The sequence below is a fragment of the Marmota marmota genome, unplaced genomic scaffold (assembly GCF_001458135.2).
Source record: "Marmota marmota marmota unplaced genomic scaffold, marMar, whole genome shotgun sequence".
Lineage (NCBI taxonomy): Eukaryota > Metazoa > Chordata > Mammalia > Rodentia > Sciuridae > Marmota > Marmota marmota.
In genome coordinates, this window is record NW_025999949.1 from 706,216 (window position 1) to 724,442 (window position 18,227).

An 18,227-nucleotide genomic window follows, 5' to 3' on the forward strand; every position below is an offset into this window, starting at 1 on the left:
CCAATAAAATGCTGGGGGCTACTATGCATACAACTTCAAGACCTAAACTACGAAAACAACCCACACCCATCACCACCCTCTTTCCCCTTCTCCTGGCTTGACTCTATGAGCTCTGCCATAGTGGAAGTATGTGTTGAAGATGGGAAGGGGCCCAATCACCCAAATCAACACTGGCAAGAGAGCTGCCCACCAATTTAGATCAAATATTTTGGATTCCATGTGAATAAGAAGTAAATGCTTCCCATATTTGAGCCATTATATTATTTGTTTATTACAGCAATTAACATTACCTTAACTAATACATCACAATGTGGGTCTTCTTGATGGAGTTGCACACAACACAGAAAACCTTCTTAAAATTCTTCTTTACTTCCTTCCCTACTACTCAGTCACTAGTCCCTTCTAAAAGTCTGTTTTCCCCTCCTGAATCTGTCTGTAGCCACAGTCCACTGGAAGATGTACTCTAAATCCCATTCTGGCCACTGTTCTTTTTTTTGTTTTTATTGGTTGTTCAAAACATTACAAAACTCTTGACATATCATATTTCATACAGGCCACTGTTCTTTTGAGGAGATGACTGTACCCTCTCCCTGGCATCTCAGTGAGTTTCAAAGCCATCCTGCAGACACATAAGTTTTGCTCTAATAAATCACATATGATCTCAGACAATTTTATTTAGACGCAGCAAAAGCAAACTTCTCCCTACTCCAGACTGAACTGGACAGATGATTTTTGAAATTCTAAAATAATCTAATATAAAAACAATTAAAATAACATGGAATTATTGTACATGATTATTTAAACATTACTTCAACTGGGTAAAGATGCTGCTAGAGAAACCACCAACTCTTCTGCTCTCTGTGGAGAAATGCAATCAGTTTCTCTTTGAAGCAACAACATTTGCTTTGGATCCAGGAGATGCCACGGCTGCTGGACTTTGTGGGTAGCTCAGGGATCTGGGCTGCTTTGATCTTGGGGCACCTTTGGTTCTACGTGTGCTTCCATAGCAGAGGATGGGAGAACCAGAGCCATGCACACTGGCAGTCAGATGCGCAGGTCCATAAATGACAGATCACCTCCAGTCATAGCTCATTGCCCCAAACAATGCACACAGTTCCTCCAGACTTGGAGGGAGCAGGGAATGTGATCCTTCCATATGCTCAGAGGGAGAGAACTGGATATGGGTGAGCAGGAAGCTCTACAAGATAGCCTTGGCACCTTTGGTTTTGATTTCTTAATATTTATTCTATGAACTTTTGATGAAAATTTTTCTCAAAAATAATCCTGTAATTTAAAATTTTTGCACCAATTCATTTGTAATTTTTCTTTCTAGCTCCAGCTAGTCAGAATGAGTGCAGAGCAAGGAAACTACTTTCCTTCAATATAAATCAGAGAAAAGGAAATGAGAATCCCAAGGGAAGACAGCTCCCTCCCTCCCTCAGGAGATGTGCTCAGTGTGGGTGGTCTGCGAGGCCAGCCTGGGGTGGGAGAGGGCCTGGGGTGGAGGCATTTCTAGCATGGTGTTCCCCACCCATCTTCTTCCCAAATCACATTGCTTCCTACCATGATAAAAATATCCAGAGCCTCCGTCATTTTAGCACGATTTAATTAAAACTGCCCTAAATTAAGAAAATCTAGTCATTGTTTGCATTCCTAGATGCCTATGTTTAGTTGAATCACACGTAAGCAGAGAAATGAAAAATTAGCTTAAATTTTTGGCTGCAGAGAAGAGTGTGAATTGGTTTTTCTGTCACTCGTGGGAATCCCACTCAGCTGGGTTTCTCTGATGGCATTGCTTCTTTCCACCCTCCCTGAGGCCTCTGAGGATAAGCTGCATCTGGGCTCTGATCTGGAGAAAACTCTAGAGCCCACAGACAGACCAGCTCAGGGGGCAGAGGGCAGGGGGTTCCTCCTGTGAACAGCTGTAGCCCACTCTGGCTTATGAGCCACTGACAGCTACTCCCAAGTGGCCTAGAGTGGTAAGGGGGCTTCACACGTATGGGCGTTTCTCGCCCTCAGAGTGGAGCTGAGTGCCGGGGAGGTGTTCAGGAATCTCCTGTCTGGAAAAAAAATGACTCAGGGAAATTTCCAGAATCCCTAGGTGGGAGGAAAGGCTATAGAGAGGCTGTGAACACAGTGTTTAAGAACATAGCCTCTGTGGTGTGCCTGTTTTGCTTTGGCTCTAGCCCTGGTTAGCTCTGAACCCTTAACCATGGCACTCGAGCTTTCTGTGACTGGTTCCCCCTCAGATAATCACAGTGCATACCCCATAGGGCTGTTGGGTGGATTAACCTCATTCCTACATGTTAATCCTTAAAACAGTGCCTAGATTATAGTAAATGCCTACTAAATGCTAACTTTCATGATTATTACAAAGGGCTCCTCCCTCCCAAGCGCCTCCCTACTTACGGGGACTCCCACTCGGCTCCCTGTGGCAGTTTACTAGACATCTTTCAAATACTTTCAAATATTGCTGTTCAAATACTGGAGTTTTGGGGTTTGTTTTTTATCCCAGTAGCCCATCATTTTGAGGGGCCAATATGCGAGCAATGTGGGATCTGTGGGGAGGGAGAGCCCTAAGTGGGGTGGGACCGCAGAAGCAAGCCAGAGTTTGGGTCCAGCAGCAAGGCTGGGAACAGCCTGGAGCTGGAGAATCTTTCAGCAAACCCAGAGCAGACTCAGGCCCTGGAAGTAACCATGGAGACAGAAGCCCACAGAGGCATCCAGGGTGTGGGATGGGTAGGTGGGTGGATGGATCGATGGGCGATGGTGGAGAGAGAGGTGGGTGGATGTCACTTTCACAGCAAAAAGGTGAGGGCCCAGGGCAGCAGCTGTGAGCACCTCTGAGCTGGGGGAGGTTTGGGGAGCTGGGAGGGTATCTTAAGTGGACAGCTGGGCATGATATAGAACTAACTGTTGACAGCAGAAAGGAAATCTTTTCTCAAAAGTTCTCCCAAGTTCCCAGACCAGGAAAGGATTAGAAGTCAAGGGAGGAGGGGATAGAGATTTTAGAGAAGGCTTCTGTCCCTTGTCTGGATGAATTCTGCCTCATCTGAAGTTCTGCATGTGAGTCCCCCGCCCCAGCCTGCTCCCGTCCTTCAACATCAACTGGGGGACAGGCACAGAAGTGCAGTTAGTGCATTAAGAACCAGTGTGGCCAAGCACCTCCCATTGGTGCTGCCTGTGGAGTCATGCCCAGCACTGTGGTGGGACTGGAGCATCTTGCCATTAATTACATGCATTTCCCGGCTCTGTAGCTTCCAAATCTGGCTCCTGGCCTCCAGAATTTATGACCTACCCAACATCCTTTGTTACATTCTTATGCCTAATTTCCTGCTCCTTCAACCAGAATTTTGAAACCAGTGCCTTTCTTTACATGTGCAGTATGGATAAGTTCAAAGCAGAAAGATTCCTTCTGAGAAAAAGGAAACAAAATCTTTTCTAAGGCTGAGAGGACATTCTTATGTGTCAGCCTAAGACTCCTAGGAAGACAGAGCCCCTTGGGCCTACATTCCAGAGTGAAGTTCCTTCAGCTAAGGATAGTGACTGGGGACTTTGCTGTGTTTCCTGTGCCCATCCTGAGAGAAAGGAACACAGGATACCTACCAGCTCCTACTCATCCATCAGCAACAGAGAATGCCAGTACCCCAAATGTCTTTGATCCTCTTTATCTTCCTATGTCATCAACACCCACTCTGTGGCTATATATGGGGCCGCATGATTGAGTTCCGGCCAAGCAATATAGACAGAAGCCACTTCTATACCTGGCTCCAACATATCTGGTGCCATCCTCCACATTCTTTCTTTTCTCTCATCTCTTGACTTGGTACAGAGAATCCTAGGGAAGGATTCCCAGGCCCTAGAAGCTGGCAGAGCTCTAGATAGAAGAAGCTTGGGCCTGGAAAGCTTGTGGAAGGCTACTCCCAAATACCCAATAGGACTGTAACATATGTAAGAAATAACCTTGGCATTATGTTAAGCCCCTGGGGTTAGGGGGCTCTTTGTTATAGCCATTGGCCTACCCTAAGTCATCCTGTACCCCGCTGAGAGAGTTAAGAATGCAGATCTTGGAATCAGAGAGACATGTTTGATTCTAAGTACTCCACTTAATGGGCTTCAGTAAAATGAAGGTCAGTGTAGTAGCCAAGTAGAGGGCAGGAAGCAAGCAGAGAGTTTCCCAGGGTAAGCATAGAAAAACTCACAGCTGCCACTAGGCCTGGCTGACATTGTTAGCACTTGCTGCACCAGACCTTGGCTCTTTAGTGCTTCTTTTTATTCTCACAATAATCTTATGAATTAGGGACTATGGTGAGTTAGACGGGCAATGCCAGGCACGGAGAGACTAAGTGTTGTGCCCAAGGCCACATGCTAAAGGAGCTGGATTGGAATAGCCTTGCCTAGGATACTCGCCAGAGCCAGCAGTCTGGATTTCCTCTATTGCTGCCCTCCTCCTCATCACTTCCAGCTGAATTTTCTCTGCTTTTTGTCTTCATCAGTCACCTGCCATGATTGGTGGTTGCTGAGATGCCACCACTCCATGAGCACACACCAGATCCTCAAGGTGAATTATTTTGATGCAGGCATCCCACTGGACTGAGAAACTAGAGCCAATGCGACGGGGCTGGGGGTTTCGGTCTAGCTGTCAATCACCCAGAGTAGGAGGTTGACAGGACAGAAGAGACAGCAGAAATCAGAGAACATACCTGGGTAGATGGACAGGAAGCTCCTGGTGTCCAGACTTCAAACTATGTCTATTCTGTGGAGTTTGAGGAGGACCTGGGCAAGAGGGGAAAGATGGCCAGGCCCCCAGGTGAGGGTGGGGCTAGGAGTGGCTCCTAGAGGAAGGTGCCTGCTCCCACTTCTGCAGCCATGTTGTCCTAATGTCATTAAATGGTTGTGGTGATGCTAAGTCTCAATTTAATCAAGTTTCTCTCAATTATTCCAGCTTTGCCCTAGGATGTTCTGGGGAATTCGGTGGAAGGACCAAGAGAGTAGCGCTCCCCACTTCTCCTCCCCTGCAGAAGGGACTCGAAGTAGAAACATAAAAGGTGGGACTCCAGCTCTCCAGGAGCAGACCTTGTGCATGCCAGGTGTGGAGGACCTGATCCCCTTTTTATCAAGGGGCTTCTCAACAACCACAGCCTGCTGTCTCCTGTCTGGCTCCAGGGAGCACACAGGGATATAGGGGAGGTCATTGGATAAGGGAGATAGCCTCTGGGGATAAAGCCAAAAGGCCTGCATAAGACTCACAACCATTAAGAAAATGCAGTCCCACATTCAGAGACAATGCAAAACTACATTTTCATTTACTGTTGCCTCCTGACAAAACACTTAATGAGGAATTGCATTCACAATGTGCAGCTAAACTTTGTATGACCCTTTACCCCCAACTTTTCTCTTCATCATTCCCTTCATCCACTCAGCCTTCCCAAGGCTCAGACATGGCTTCCTCCACTCAGGATCTCCCTTTCCTGCTTTCCTCATCTCTCCCAGGCAGGCTTCTGTCCCCAATCCCCAGAAACTTCTCTGTGTCCTTCTCACTGTTGATCCACCCAGACAGGACTTGTCCTCAGTCCCATACCACAGTCAATACACAACAGCTCAGGAACCCAGTGCCTTCTAAGGAGAAGAAACTGTAGCTATTGTTAATTACAAATTATCCCCACAGTAAAGGATTCTCAGAGGAACAATCACAATGACTCCTGCAGGAGGCTGGGATGGAGGGACATGATGGCTAAGACACAGAGGCTTTATGATGTAGTCACTGCAGGCGGGTGTCACCCCAAGAAGTGGGCAGTGGGAGAGACTACCAAACTGAGATGCAGCCCCTGCCCTTGGTGCTGACCACTGGGTGCAGGCTCCTGGGCACACAGCTCTGGGTGGGCTGCTCAGGCTCTCAACCTTGGCTCCACACTGGACTTACACAGACAGCTTTACGAAAACATTGATTTCTCATGTCCTCCACCCAGAATTCTGATTTAATTGGTTTGGTGTGAGACTCAAGGCATCTAGGAGCACTGGTTATTTTGTTATACAATTCATTTTTTATCAGTGCATTATAATTATCCATGATGGTGGAAGTCATTGTCACGAACTCATATGTGCACACAACAATTTGGTCAGTTTATCCCGAGTACCTCTTCTTCCCCTCCTCTCCTCCCCCAGCCCCTTCCTCTACTCTATTGCTTTCCCTTCTATTTTCAGAACATTGGCTATTTTTAAAACTCCCCAGGTGATTCTAATGTGCAGCTAGGGACAGATCCAACTAGGTTGCTAGATCAAATTGGTTGCTGGGGAGAGCACCCCAGAACCTGGGGGCTCCAGACCAAAGTCCCAGGCACAGCAACACCCCTCCAGGCCCCCTTTTGACCCATCAGGGGAACAAGAGTTGGGATCAAGACTCTAGCTGGCATAGAATAACTTAACACAGCAGTTGAGTCTCCTTCATTCGTCATTTAATTATGTATTCAACAACTATTGAGTGTCACAAAGGTGATGGCAGACATTTAAACTAAGAACTGAGTGACAAGATGAAGCCTGTCATGTGAAGCTGCCATGACAAGTGGACAGAACAGTGGGTGCAGAGGTCCTGCACAGGAAGCAAAGAGGACATGTAGCTGAGGCACAATGGATAGAGAATCGAAAGGGGACGCCATCTGTGAGGTGGGCTGGCCAGGGCACATCATGGAAGGTCTGGGAGTAGGTGAGTGGTTTTCCTCCCCAGTACAATGGGAAACCCCTGGAAGGTTTTCAGAAGGAAAGGACATGACTCAGATGTGCTTTTTTAGGAGACACTTGGGCTGCAGTGGGAGGGTGGCTGGTGGGCAGCAGGATGGGCACAGGTGAATAGCACATGCCATCAGAGTCTCAGGCATACCTGTGATCATGGCCCATGAGAAGGACAGGGACTCCGCTCCTCTTGGTAGTAGGGAATGTAGGTCAAGGAGCCCAGCTCCCTCAACTAAGCCACTAATGCAGCCCCCTTTCCTGTCAGGGAGGAAAAGCTGAGTCTGAGATGTGTGGGCTCAGCTGAGCTCTGCTTTGGCAGGGGAGACAGAGCTATTAATCACCTAGGTGCAAGAATCCTGGCCACTCCCTGGAGTTCCCTGGTCCCCCTTCCCAGGGTGCCCTCCTCATGATCTCCCCAGGCCAGCCTTGACGCGCACAGGGAGCAGACAGCTGTATTTTAAGATCAGGACTCAGACCTTTAAATAAAGCATAAACAAAGCTAGCTTCCCCCGTACAGAAGGAGGAAGACGGCTCCATTTCTCTTCAGCACAGTGACTGGGAAATAAACAAGTGGCTCTGCCTGTCACATACACTTAACCCTCTGCACAGGCACCTGTCAGACCCAAAAGCTTCCACCTCAGCCTTTCCAAGAAATAACTGATATGCCACAAACTTCTCCCCATGGGCTCCAAGTTCACTTTGATGTTTCAGGAAAGGTGCACATGGAGGCTTATTCCTGGCCCCAGCCTCACAGGAAAAGCTAAGAAAAGGCAGCAGACACAGATGAGGAGCACCAGTGTAGCTCAGGGCATGGAAGGGGACAAGGGGGAGGAGTGAGTGAAAGGAAAGGTGGGAGGCAGAAGGAGGTTGGCAGGGGTGGGGGCTGGGAGCAGTGCTGGGAGGGGATGGAGCAGCCCCTAATAGAGATATAAGAGGGGTGAGAGCCCCAGTGGCCAGGTAGAGCCCCAGCAGCCTGGTGTGGGAGAGACAAAGAGAAGACAGAGGGGCTCTATCTATATATGGGCAAAGTCTCCCACAACCACAAAGGAAGAAGGAACAAGCAAGAACAAAAACAGGCAGGAGCAGAAGGAACAGGCAGATAAATAAAGCAGGGGAGGAAGGAAAACCCCAGAGTCATCAAACCCAAGAGTTTGTAGGAGAGGGGACCTCAAAGAAAGTAAAGGTGGTTTATCCATAGAATACAATGAGAAGAGTCAGAAGCTAAGGCCATAGGAGTGGGAGTGACTGGGAATAAAAGGTGGCACTCAGCAAAAGCCACAGACATATGGCAGTGAAGCCAAGCTTTGGAGTGGCCAGAGGTAGAGGATGATGAAGGCTAGAGAGAGCAGCAGGGCTGCTAAGGTTGTCCCCTGGTGCTGCTAAAGGCACCTAAACCAGGGAAACCTCGAGCCACTCTCCCCCAAGGTGTGGGAGGGGATTGAAAAGAGTGAAAGAAGCAGCAACCCAGTGATTACACATGCACAAAAACACGCACCCTCTGCAAAGGCTGGCACACTATTAGCAGCACTCCTGTGGGGATGGAGCCCAGAGGCCTCTGGATTGCAGCCCAGCCAGGTGTCGGAGAGCACAAGTGTTAGATGGAGCAGACTTAGACAGAGAATAAGGTGAAAATATGCCCAAACAGATTCTGATAGAAATAGACACAAAGACCCCAAATGCCATCTCTCTCTCTCTCTCTATATATATATATATATCTCTCTCTCTCTCTCTCTCTCTCTCTCTCTCTCTCTCTCTATATATATATATATATATATATATATATATATATATATATATATATATAGTCTCTAACACACACACACACACACACTCAAAGGCAAGCGGTTGGCACAGGTGATGGGTCAGGCTTGCATCCAGGAGTCCCCACATGACGCCAGATCAAGGATTCTCCCAAAGCACTCTACTGCTACACAGAGTGGAGAGGGATGGCATTTCCACAGCTGTGTTAAGAGGATGTGCTTCTCACTGTGGCTGTGGTGGCTGGCCTATGAATCCAGGCACCCTACGAGGGCTGTTCCAGGATTTCTGACCATGACATGTAGACGCAATCTCCCTGTTAAGTTTGCACACTTCACAGTGCTCCAGTTGTTGCAAATGGGGACCATGGAAAAGGCTGAGAGACCAAAGGGAAGGGACTCACAGGGACTTCAGGTCCATTTCTCACCTCAGCTCATCAGGAGAGCTTTAAGGACAATCCTAGGACACCAGGAACTCAGATCTGGGGCACAAGTCTTGTGAATGGGGACACAGATACTTAGCACATCTATGCTGGATTCAGACACTGCACCCAGCACACAGTCCCACATTATATACACACATCACACACAAGTCCGGATTCTGCCTGTACTGACACTGCACACATCTCCCCACCCATCAGAGGAACTATTTCACTGTCTGGAAATTCCTACTGTTCTCAGATCACACACATGCACACACACATGTACTCCCCTACAGCCCACACACCATACTAGCCTGTACACACACGGCGCCCACTCAGAGTTCCCAAACAGAACTCCATGACTCCCTCCCACACTGAGGGGCCCTGCGCCCCTGCCGTACCCTCTCCCAAACCCTCTGGCAAGCTAAGCCAAGCTCAACCTTAGGCTTCCCTGACCTCTTTCTCTTCCATCCAGCTTCAGTTTCCCAACAACCCCAGATTCAGGCTTGGGGAAACTTTTCTTCAGTTCCCTAAACTGGAAAACCCGGAGATTTCTGGTTCTGCCCTAATCCTTGGACACGCACAAGTCATGGATCTCCTGACAGACCCAGCAGGGCAAGGTCACCGAAGGCAACCCTCTGTCTGCGACCTGGGGGTGATGGCAACAGCAGCTGTCATCGGAGGATGTGTCGAGGATAGGGAAAGGTGTCGGCCCGGCGCTGAGCTGGGGGCACAAGGAAGGTCGCAGTGACGCGCCCGAGGAGCGCAGAGAATCTGCTGCTGCTGCTGCCGCTGCTGCTGCATCTTCAGAGTCTGGGGCGACAGCCGCGCCCCCAGCTGAGGCGCGCGGAGCTGTCCGTTCAGCACCACCGCGCCGCGCCCCAGCGCAGGGACCGCGCCAAAGCGCACCAGCTCAGCTCCCGCTCCTGCTCCGCGGGCGCCTGAGGCGTGGGTTCCTGCCTCTCTCGGAGGGTGAGGGGCGCGCGGATCCGGAGACGGGGGCTCCAGAGCGTTGGGGCCACGCAGCCACCTGCGAGCCTCCCGCAACTGCGGGCGACGGCAGAGTGCAGGGCCGGAGACTGGAGGAAACGCTGGGTGGACCCCGCCCGCTGGCCCGCCGGGCGCACACACAGGCGCACACACACTCGCACCCGCGCGCACACGCACAGCCAGCCGGCAGCGGACACCGCTGAGATGCTCGCTAGCAGGTCGTGCAAGTTTCCCGCCGGCCTCGGCCGCGGGCGCCGATGCTCCCAGGTAAGTGCTTCCAGAACGCGCAGGGCGAGCCCGGGCAGCTCCGCTGGGTTAAGGCGCAGCGCACGCGGCCCCGGGGCACCGCGCCAGGAGGGCGGGGGAAGCCAGGGAGGGAACATGCAAAAGGGGCTCTAGTCGTGGGGGCTGAACACAGGGGACGCCGAGCTGTCCCCCTTTCTCCCGGCCCAGGAGAATAGAGCGGTAAATTTCCCCGCCCCCTCCCAAATCTACGTGTCCCCCTTCTCGGCCCAGCCCTGCGGGTGCGTATCTCAGCTGTGGTCCCGCCTGTTTGCGGCGCGCGGGCGGGGGCGTCTTTTCCGCCTGCCTACCGGCAAGGTCAGCTCTCAACCCCCCTGGGCTCTCAGAGCCGCTGGGGCGCGACCCTGGCACGAGAAAAGCGATGCCAAGACCCCTGGTTTGGGAGTGGAGGCGCTGCCATACTAGTACATAGACCCCTGCCTTTCCTTGGGAGAAGGCCAACCCCCACAGAGCTGTTCCCCCACCTCAGTGCCCTTCAGCACTCAGAGACCCGCTTGGAGAGTACTGGGCCCGCAGGTATCCCTGCGGAGAAGGAGAAGGGCGCAGGGGCGGGGAGCGCCGGGCGCTCACGCTGTTCGGTTCCCTGGGCTTTCAGGTGTAGCGCCCCCGCGCGGCGCGGGCTGCAGGGCATCTCCAGCATGACCGGCCAGAGCCTGTGGGACCTGTCGGAGGCCAACGTCGAGGATGGGGAGATCCGCATCAATGTGGGCGGCTTCAAGAGACGGCTGCGCTCGCACACGCTGCTGCGCTTCCCGGAGACGCGCCTGGGCCGCCTACTGCTCTGCCACTCGCGCGAGGCCATTCTGGAGCTCTGCGATGACTACGACGATGTCCAGCGTGAGTTTTATTTCGACCGCAACCCCGAACTCTTCCCTTACGTGTTGCATTTCTACCACACCGGCAAACTTCACGTCATGGCCGAGCTGTGCGTCTTCTCCTTCAGCCAGGAGATTGAATACTGGGGCATCAACGAGTTCTTCATCGACTCCTGTTGCAGCTACAGCTATCACGGTCGCAAAGTGGAACCTGAGCAGGAGAAGTGGGACGAGCAGAGTGACCAGGAAAGCACCACATCCTCCTTTGATGAGATCCTGGCCTTCTACAACGACGCCTCCAAGTTCGATGGGCAGCCCCTGGGCAACTTCCGTAGGCAGCTATGGCTGGCGCTGGACAACCCTGGCTACTCAGTACTGAGTAGGGTCTTTAGCATCCTGTCCATCCTGGTGGTGTTGGGGTCCATCATCACCATGTGCCTCAATAGCCTACCAGATTTCCAAATCCCCGATGGCCAAGGCAATCCTGGTGAGGACCCCAGATTTGAAATTGTGGAGCACTTTGGCATTGCCTGGTTCACATTTGAGCTTGTGGCCAGGTTTGCTGTGGCCCCCGATTTCCTCAAGTTCTTCAAGAATGCTCTAAACCTTATTGACCTCATGTCCATTGTCCCATTTTACATTACTCTAGTGGTGAACCTGGTGGTGGAAAGTACACCTACTTTGGCCAACTTGGGCAGGGTGGCCCAGGTCCTGAGGCTGATGCGGATCTTCCGCATCTTAAAGCTTGCTAGACACTCCACTGGCCTCCGCTCTCTGGGGGCCACCTTGAAATACAGCTACAAAGAAGTAGGGCTGCTCTTGCTGTACCTCTCTGTGGGAATTTCCATCTTCTCTGTGGTGGCCTACACTATTGAAAAGGAGGAGAATGAGGGCCTGGCCACCATCCCTGCCTGCTGGTGGTGGGCTACAGTCAGTATGACCACAGTGGGTTATGGGGATGTGGTCCCAGGGACCACAGCAGGGAAGCTGACTGCCTCTGCCTGCATCTTGGCAGGTATCCTTGTGGTAGTACTGCCCATCACCTTGATCTTCAATAAGTTCTCCCACTTTTATCGCCGCCAAAAGCAACTTGAGAGTGCCATGCGCAGCTGTGACTTTGGAGATGGAATGAAGGAGGTCCCTTCTGTCAATTTAAGGGACTATTATGCCCATAAAGTTAAATCCCTCATGGCGAGCCTGACGAACATGAGCAGGAGTTCACCAAGTGAACTGAGTTTAAATGATTCCCTACATTAGCTGGGAGGACTTGCTATCCTCAAACCCACATTGCTGAGCTGCCTCTTGTGCTTCTGGCACAGTACAGGCACCTTAAGGTTGTGGCGTAAGGAGTCTGCGCAACCCCAGAGGGGAGAGATGCATGGGATATGCGTCCCCGGTTGCTTTTGCAGTGTTTAGAATCATTTTTAGAGGGTGGTGTGTCTGACACCATGCCTTTGCACCTTTCAACGAAATGACACTCACTGGTCTTTGCATCGTGGGCATAAAATGTTCATCTTTCTGCCAGATGAGTACCCAGAATGCCAATTTCTCTGTCCACCATGTACACTATTCTAGTGCTTGTGCCCTGGTATTATGTGTGAGTTCTTTGTGTTCCTGTTTCTGAGATTGTTGTGTGAGTTCTATACAAAAAGTCCCCTCAAATCTGTCCAGTGGAAACGTATCTATCTATGAGGTCAGCAAGGATATCATGAGATTTTGCTCACAGTCATGTGAAAAAAACCTCAGTTGTTTATCCCTTGCTTTCATTTAGTTTTAATACCAAATCAAAGAGAATGCAAAGTTAAGCACACAGGACCAATGCAAGCCTGTGAGTTGTTTTTCTAAATATCTGTAGCTCTGTGGCTTGCATGGGTGTACCAAACATTTTTAGAAAGATATATACTGATGTTTGTCTTGTAAATGTCACTCTTTGGAGAATGTTACTGTTAAACATGTAGTGAAGATAAGTTTATTTTTCCCAAAGAAGACATACATTAGGGACAGGGACTTCAGCTGAACATAGGCCAACTCCCAGGATGCTTAAATCTGAGTCCGAGAGTCCATGCAATCTAAGCTCTATCATTCATGGCTAGGCCTCCCTCTTTCCTAGGGTGATCATAGAGACATTTATTTCTGGCTGAGGTAGGTTCCTGGTCTAAGCCATTTGACCAAAGTTTGCTGTGTCTTAGATATTAGCATGTTTTTGAAATATTTAATTTTTAAGACATTTAAGAATTAGGTTATGTTGTCTTTCTCAGCCTAGAAGAGGCTTACTGTCGTATTGTCTCCCCGAGGGGAACATTACTAGGTTGCTAGCAAGAGCAGTAGCTTAAATACTTTTGTTGACTGCTCTAAAAGCTCATAAAATAAGAGCCCTTTTAATTCCAAGCAGAATTTGCCCAGATAGTTTTGCTTCTAGGATATAGTACATTGCATTTGATGTTAAGGTTGCCCTGAATTCCTGCCATGACATGGTGATATAGAAGTGTATACTCAAAATTTAGATGTGCATGAAGACAGGGTGGCTTACCCAGGATGGAAACACTAAAGTTTTATTTCCATTCCAATTGCCATTTATTGGGAGAGGGTGGGTAGAGGCCAGGCAAAAGCTATAAAACAAAAAATTTCTACTTCATAAAATGTCATAAATAATTGTAAACTTCTTGAATAGCATAAGGCTATTTAAAAGACCTTTAAACTGCTAAGCTTGTATTGTAGGGAGACTATCATTTTCTTCTCCAAAACGCCCTACCTCCTCTTTAGTTAACCAGCACATGACATTGAGAAGGTGAACCTGGCCCCTTTGTAAGATAATCCTTTTCTGTCATCCTCTAGGTAATCTAATGGTTTTCCAGGTGGCTTTCGTTATAGTTCAGTCTTCTGCAAGACTGTAGAATCCAGGAATCTAAGCAGGAAGTTAGGCAGGCTTTTATCCAAAGCTTGGGCCTCCCCTTATGAGGTCCATTTTGTGTTTTAGTAGGTTGAGGATAATCCATACTTCACAAGAGTGTGGAAAGGATATTCTCAAAGGTCTTTGTGTACTTGTAGTTGCCATAGCTACTGCAGTGTGGGCGATTTGTTGGTTGAATACATAGGCCAGTTATGCCCTTGAGCCTCCAGTTCAAATCCTTCCATCAGACTGAAGTCTCATGGTGGGGGCTTGGGGGAGAGGTGGCCATGTGCAGATGTGCCTATGTGCACAGAGTGCCTATGTGCAGATGTATATACGTTTCTTAGAAGCATCAGGAAAGGGGAGATGACTTAAAGACAACAGACCAGTGAGTCAGAAGAGCAGGGTTATTTTTTCAGATTTTGCACATGGAATTTTTGGCTTTGGATGTTGTTTTCCAGTCCTGGGGGGCAGAAAATTTACAAAATCATCCCAGCTGCACTGCAGGCAGGTGATGGTACAAACTTATGAGTACTGTCACAAGTATGTCAGGGTTGATGGTATGGGGTCACTGAGTGTGGTATCCATGGTCACTGACCATAAAGCTGTGCAAAGTGGAAACAAGGAAGGAGGCAGAATAACTCAGTCACTCTCCTGAGGATCTTTCCAAACAAGCAGTTTTACCACCAAAAGAGATAGATAGATAGATAGAGAGAGAGAGAGAGAGAGAGAGAGAGAGAGTGTTTTACCACCCTTAGTGGTTACCTTTGCAGATATGAAAAGCTGGAAAACTTGACTTTTCTTTTTGGTAATGACTTGCATTTATCTGGTGCCTTTCTTTGGGGGAATCCCAAAATGCTTTAGAGACTGTGTTTTTAACATCTCTTGTACATACATATATATATATACACACACACACACATATATACTTGTAAAAATATTCCTTTGCCTACTGGGATCTTCAGTCACTTTTCAGCTTAAGAATATCTCAATAGTATTAAGTTTTCCAAATAGTGGTTTCAAATAACTGAGAGATAAGAACTCAGATGGCTTGAACACTGCAGTGAATTCCCACAATAGATGGAGACTAAACTATGACCAGGGAACCCTCCCCTCCCCCAAGGTCCCATTGAAATGAGCTGTCTCAGAGACAAGGTGTTTGATTGACCTTGCTAGATAACTCGGCCTCTTTGTAGCAATTTCTTCTGGTCCCAGAAACTAATCAGGGAGGTTAATTTTCTGCACCACTCTTAGCAAGCATGAGATGACATGTTTGGCCACAAAGCTATCAAACTGATCTGTAAACCTTCTTTAGGACAAAGTAGAAATGCTATGACTCATTTCCAGCTGTTGGCTTGAGAGCGGCATCACTTCCACCATTTGAAGATGGTTCTTTTCAAAGAACATTGGGACAAATATTTGGGCCAGGGTTTTCTCACAATATATGGGACAAGCTTTTTGAAAGGCCTAGGTTGGGAAGTGATACACATTTATTGCATGAATGCACATTGGTCATAGGTTTGTGTTTTCCACCAAATCCCCATGTTTTCTGGGTTTGCTGTTGAGGAGGGGCATGTTGTAATGCCAAGCTGATTTGTAGCTCATCAGGTAGTAATTGGTATTTAATATTTGGATTTGTTATTTCTACTTATCTTAGTACTCAAATAATGGAACCACCTGCTAATTCTTGCCTCGTTTCCAAGAAAATGATTTGTTATGCACTTTGGGATAGCAGCGGTCTATATGGGCTGTGCAGTGTCTACTTGAAGGCTTAACTGGTATTTCTTGTATGTTTTAACAGCATGACTTGTTACAGAGTTGTAATTTTAAATATTGAGAACGCTGTATTTGCAATGTCAGTTTTAACACTCATTAACACACTACTGTGCAAGCATCGAGGCGGGCTCTGCTCAACCATTATGTCTGATTGCTACACTTCAGTTTCTGCGCCTCGACTTGGGAATCAGGAGAGTGGCCAACACACTCAGGACTCCAGGCTTGCAAAGCATGCAGATTAAATAGGAAAGTGTTTATGCTTCCTTGAGGCCCTTCTCTTACATATGGAGTGGCAAACACAGCTGGGGACTGGATTTCCTGTAGAAACCTGGGTTTTTTCCAGCAATGATTGGGAATGGTTGGTTGTCTGTCCTTCAGGCAGATAGTGGTATGGTCCCTTTCTTTCCAGGATCAAGAGCCACTAGAGTGCTTGGCAGAAGGAATGGTCATGTATTCTTGGAGTCCTAGTAAACCAGAGGTGCCTGCAGGATTCCCCCTGCACTGTCCTGCTCGGTACCTTTGCTGGCAGCTCTGCCATCCTGGGTACCACTCTTCCTGCTACTGAAGTAGCTCCTGGTGGTAAATTGGGTACTGGGTAACCATAGTTTCTTGCCTTGTTAGGTGTAAATACTGGTGGGAATTCCTGGAGCCAGTTCTCAGCTCTACTTACCCAGGACTTAAGAATCTGAGCCTTACTGAAGGCTGCAGGGAACCCAGAGGAAGGGTGCTGGGCTGACTGGCCTCCATAACTATTTGCCTCTCTGAGCCTCATGTTGCACAGCTGCAAAATTAAGAGATTGGATTAGATGGTCTTTATGTCCCTGCCCACTTGTTTGCTTAAATGTAAAAGCAGAATTTTGCATGCTTCCCTATGTTCTCATGACAGCAGTGAGCAGTTTCTGATGTATCTAACTTATTTTTAAGCAGAGCAGAGGGACTGCTTACAAACAACCTCCTATTTGGCATCATTTTTCTCTTCAGCAGGCAGCCACAATAGAAGACAGTTTTAGGGACAACCGTATCAGAGAAATGCTTGGGCTGATTCTGTTCCAAGTGAATAGAGTTTTAAAAATCATCAGCAATTGTCTCCTTTGGGCTTTATATTATTTACACCTAATCTGAATTCCTGCTATTAAATATCATCAGGCAGAGAAGAAAATCATGCCGATCCCATTTGGTTTTAGGGCTAAGTGCTCACTTTTGTTTGTCACTCTGTGATGCCTGGCAGAATCCCCATTCCCATAAGATTCTTGGGTTGCACCAGTCCCCTAAGTGTACAGGGCAGAAGACTATCCCTATCCCACACTTAACTCACACTGCTGAGCAGGGGAATCCACAGCGTCCTCTGCCTAAGCCAAGGCTGAGAAAGGACACGTGGGTACATGTGCAGCACTGAGAAGGTTCTGGAACCTTACCATAACCGTTGCATCTCCATCAAGTGGATGTGTTTCATCACCTCCCTCTAGCAGGGGTATAAACAGATGTGAGGGTTATATTGGGGCCACGAGGCCTTGCATCTTAAAAGGAGAAGCAAACACCTCCTCTAGAAGGAAGAGCTTAAGCACAGCACTCACGTGGTTATTGTGTCCTTTTCTTTACAGGAGAACTTTTAACTAGCACTTCAGGCCAAGGACTTGACATGGGTGTCACATCCCATTGATAACTGCAGATCTGAAAAGTTGCCATGCTTTCCTCCTCCTGTGACCTCATTTATCACTAACACTGTCCTCCTGGCTAGATTCTCCCAAGCAGATGACTAGGTCAGCAGCTGACAAGCTGATGCAATTGGAAAGACAGATACAAGCCCAGCCTCAAAGACCTGGCTGAGGGGCAAGAGGCAGGGCGAGGGAGAGAGGGCAGGCATGCCTTGGAGCTGGTGTAAGTTCCTACTGAAGGAAAAGGGGATAGGAAGGAGCCAGGAAAAGGAGGGAGTGGAGAAAAAAATACAGGAGAGAGTGAAAAAGAGAAAAGGCAGAGAAGAGAGAAGGGCAAGAGCAGAGAGTAAGTCAGGGAGAGGCAATTTTAATGATGTTCTTTTAGGCCTTCTTTCAAATTTATTGTGTTTCCAGTGAACACAAGCCCCCATGGCTTCCTGCGAGGTAACAACTGCTGGATCACTCTCCCCTTCTCCTCCAAGAGCCTCTCCTCTCCTCCCACCTAGCCTAAGGTTTCCATGGAATAGAGGCCATGGAGAATACTGAACACATTTTGGGTGAAGAGGGTTGTAAGGACACATGGAGAGGAGGGGTGGCTCTCTGTGAAGATGGGACTCTGGACTCTGAACAGGGAGGGAGCCGGGTGTTGGTCAGACAGAGGATGAAGGTGGGAGTCAAGGATGGCGAGATGGAGGGCAGAGAACAGGAGGAGAGCTCATGGTCCCTCCATGAGCAGGGACCACCACAAACCAAAGCCACAAAGGCAGAAGCAGCCCAGCACATAGGAGAAACATCCAAGTCAGTGTGGCTGAAAAGAAGCCTGAACAAAACCATCTAAAATGCTTGAGCTGCATTCTTTTGTCACTGGGTGGGACCTCCTGACTAGATTT

At 48.7% G+C, this 18,227-nt stretch overlaps 1 protein-coding gene across 1 annotated transcript; it reads left to right on the forward strand.

The window, feature by feature from the left end:
- Positions 1-9,383: 9,383 nt before the first annotated feature.
- On the forward strand, positions 9,384-13,656 carry Kcns2 (potassium voltage-gated channel modifier subfamily S member 2). Its single transcript, XM_015486472.2, has 2 exons — positions 9,384-10,165; positions 10,797-13,656. Exon 2 carries the CDS (start codon positions 10,840-10,842, stop codon positions 12,271-12,273), a length of 1,434 nt encoding a protein of 477 aa, XP_015341958.1. The 5' UTR covers positions 9,384-10,165; positions 10,797-10,839; the 3' UTR covers positions 12,274-13,656.
- The last annotated feature ends 4,571 nt before the right edge of the window (positions 13,657-18,227 follow it).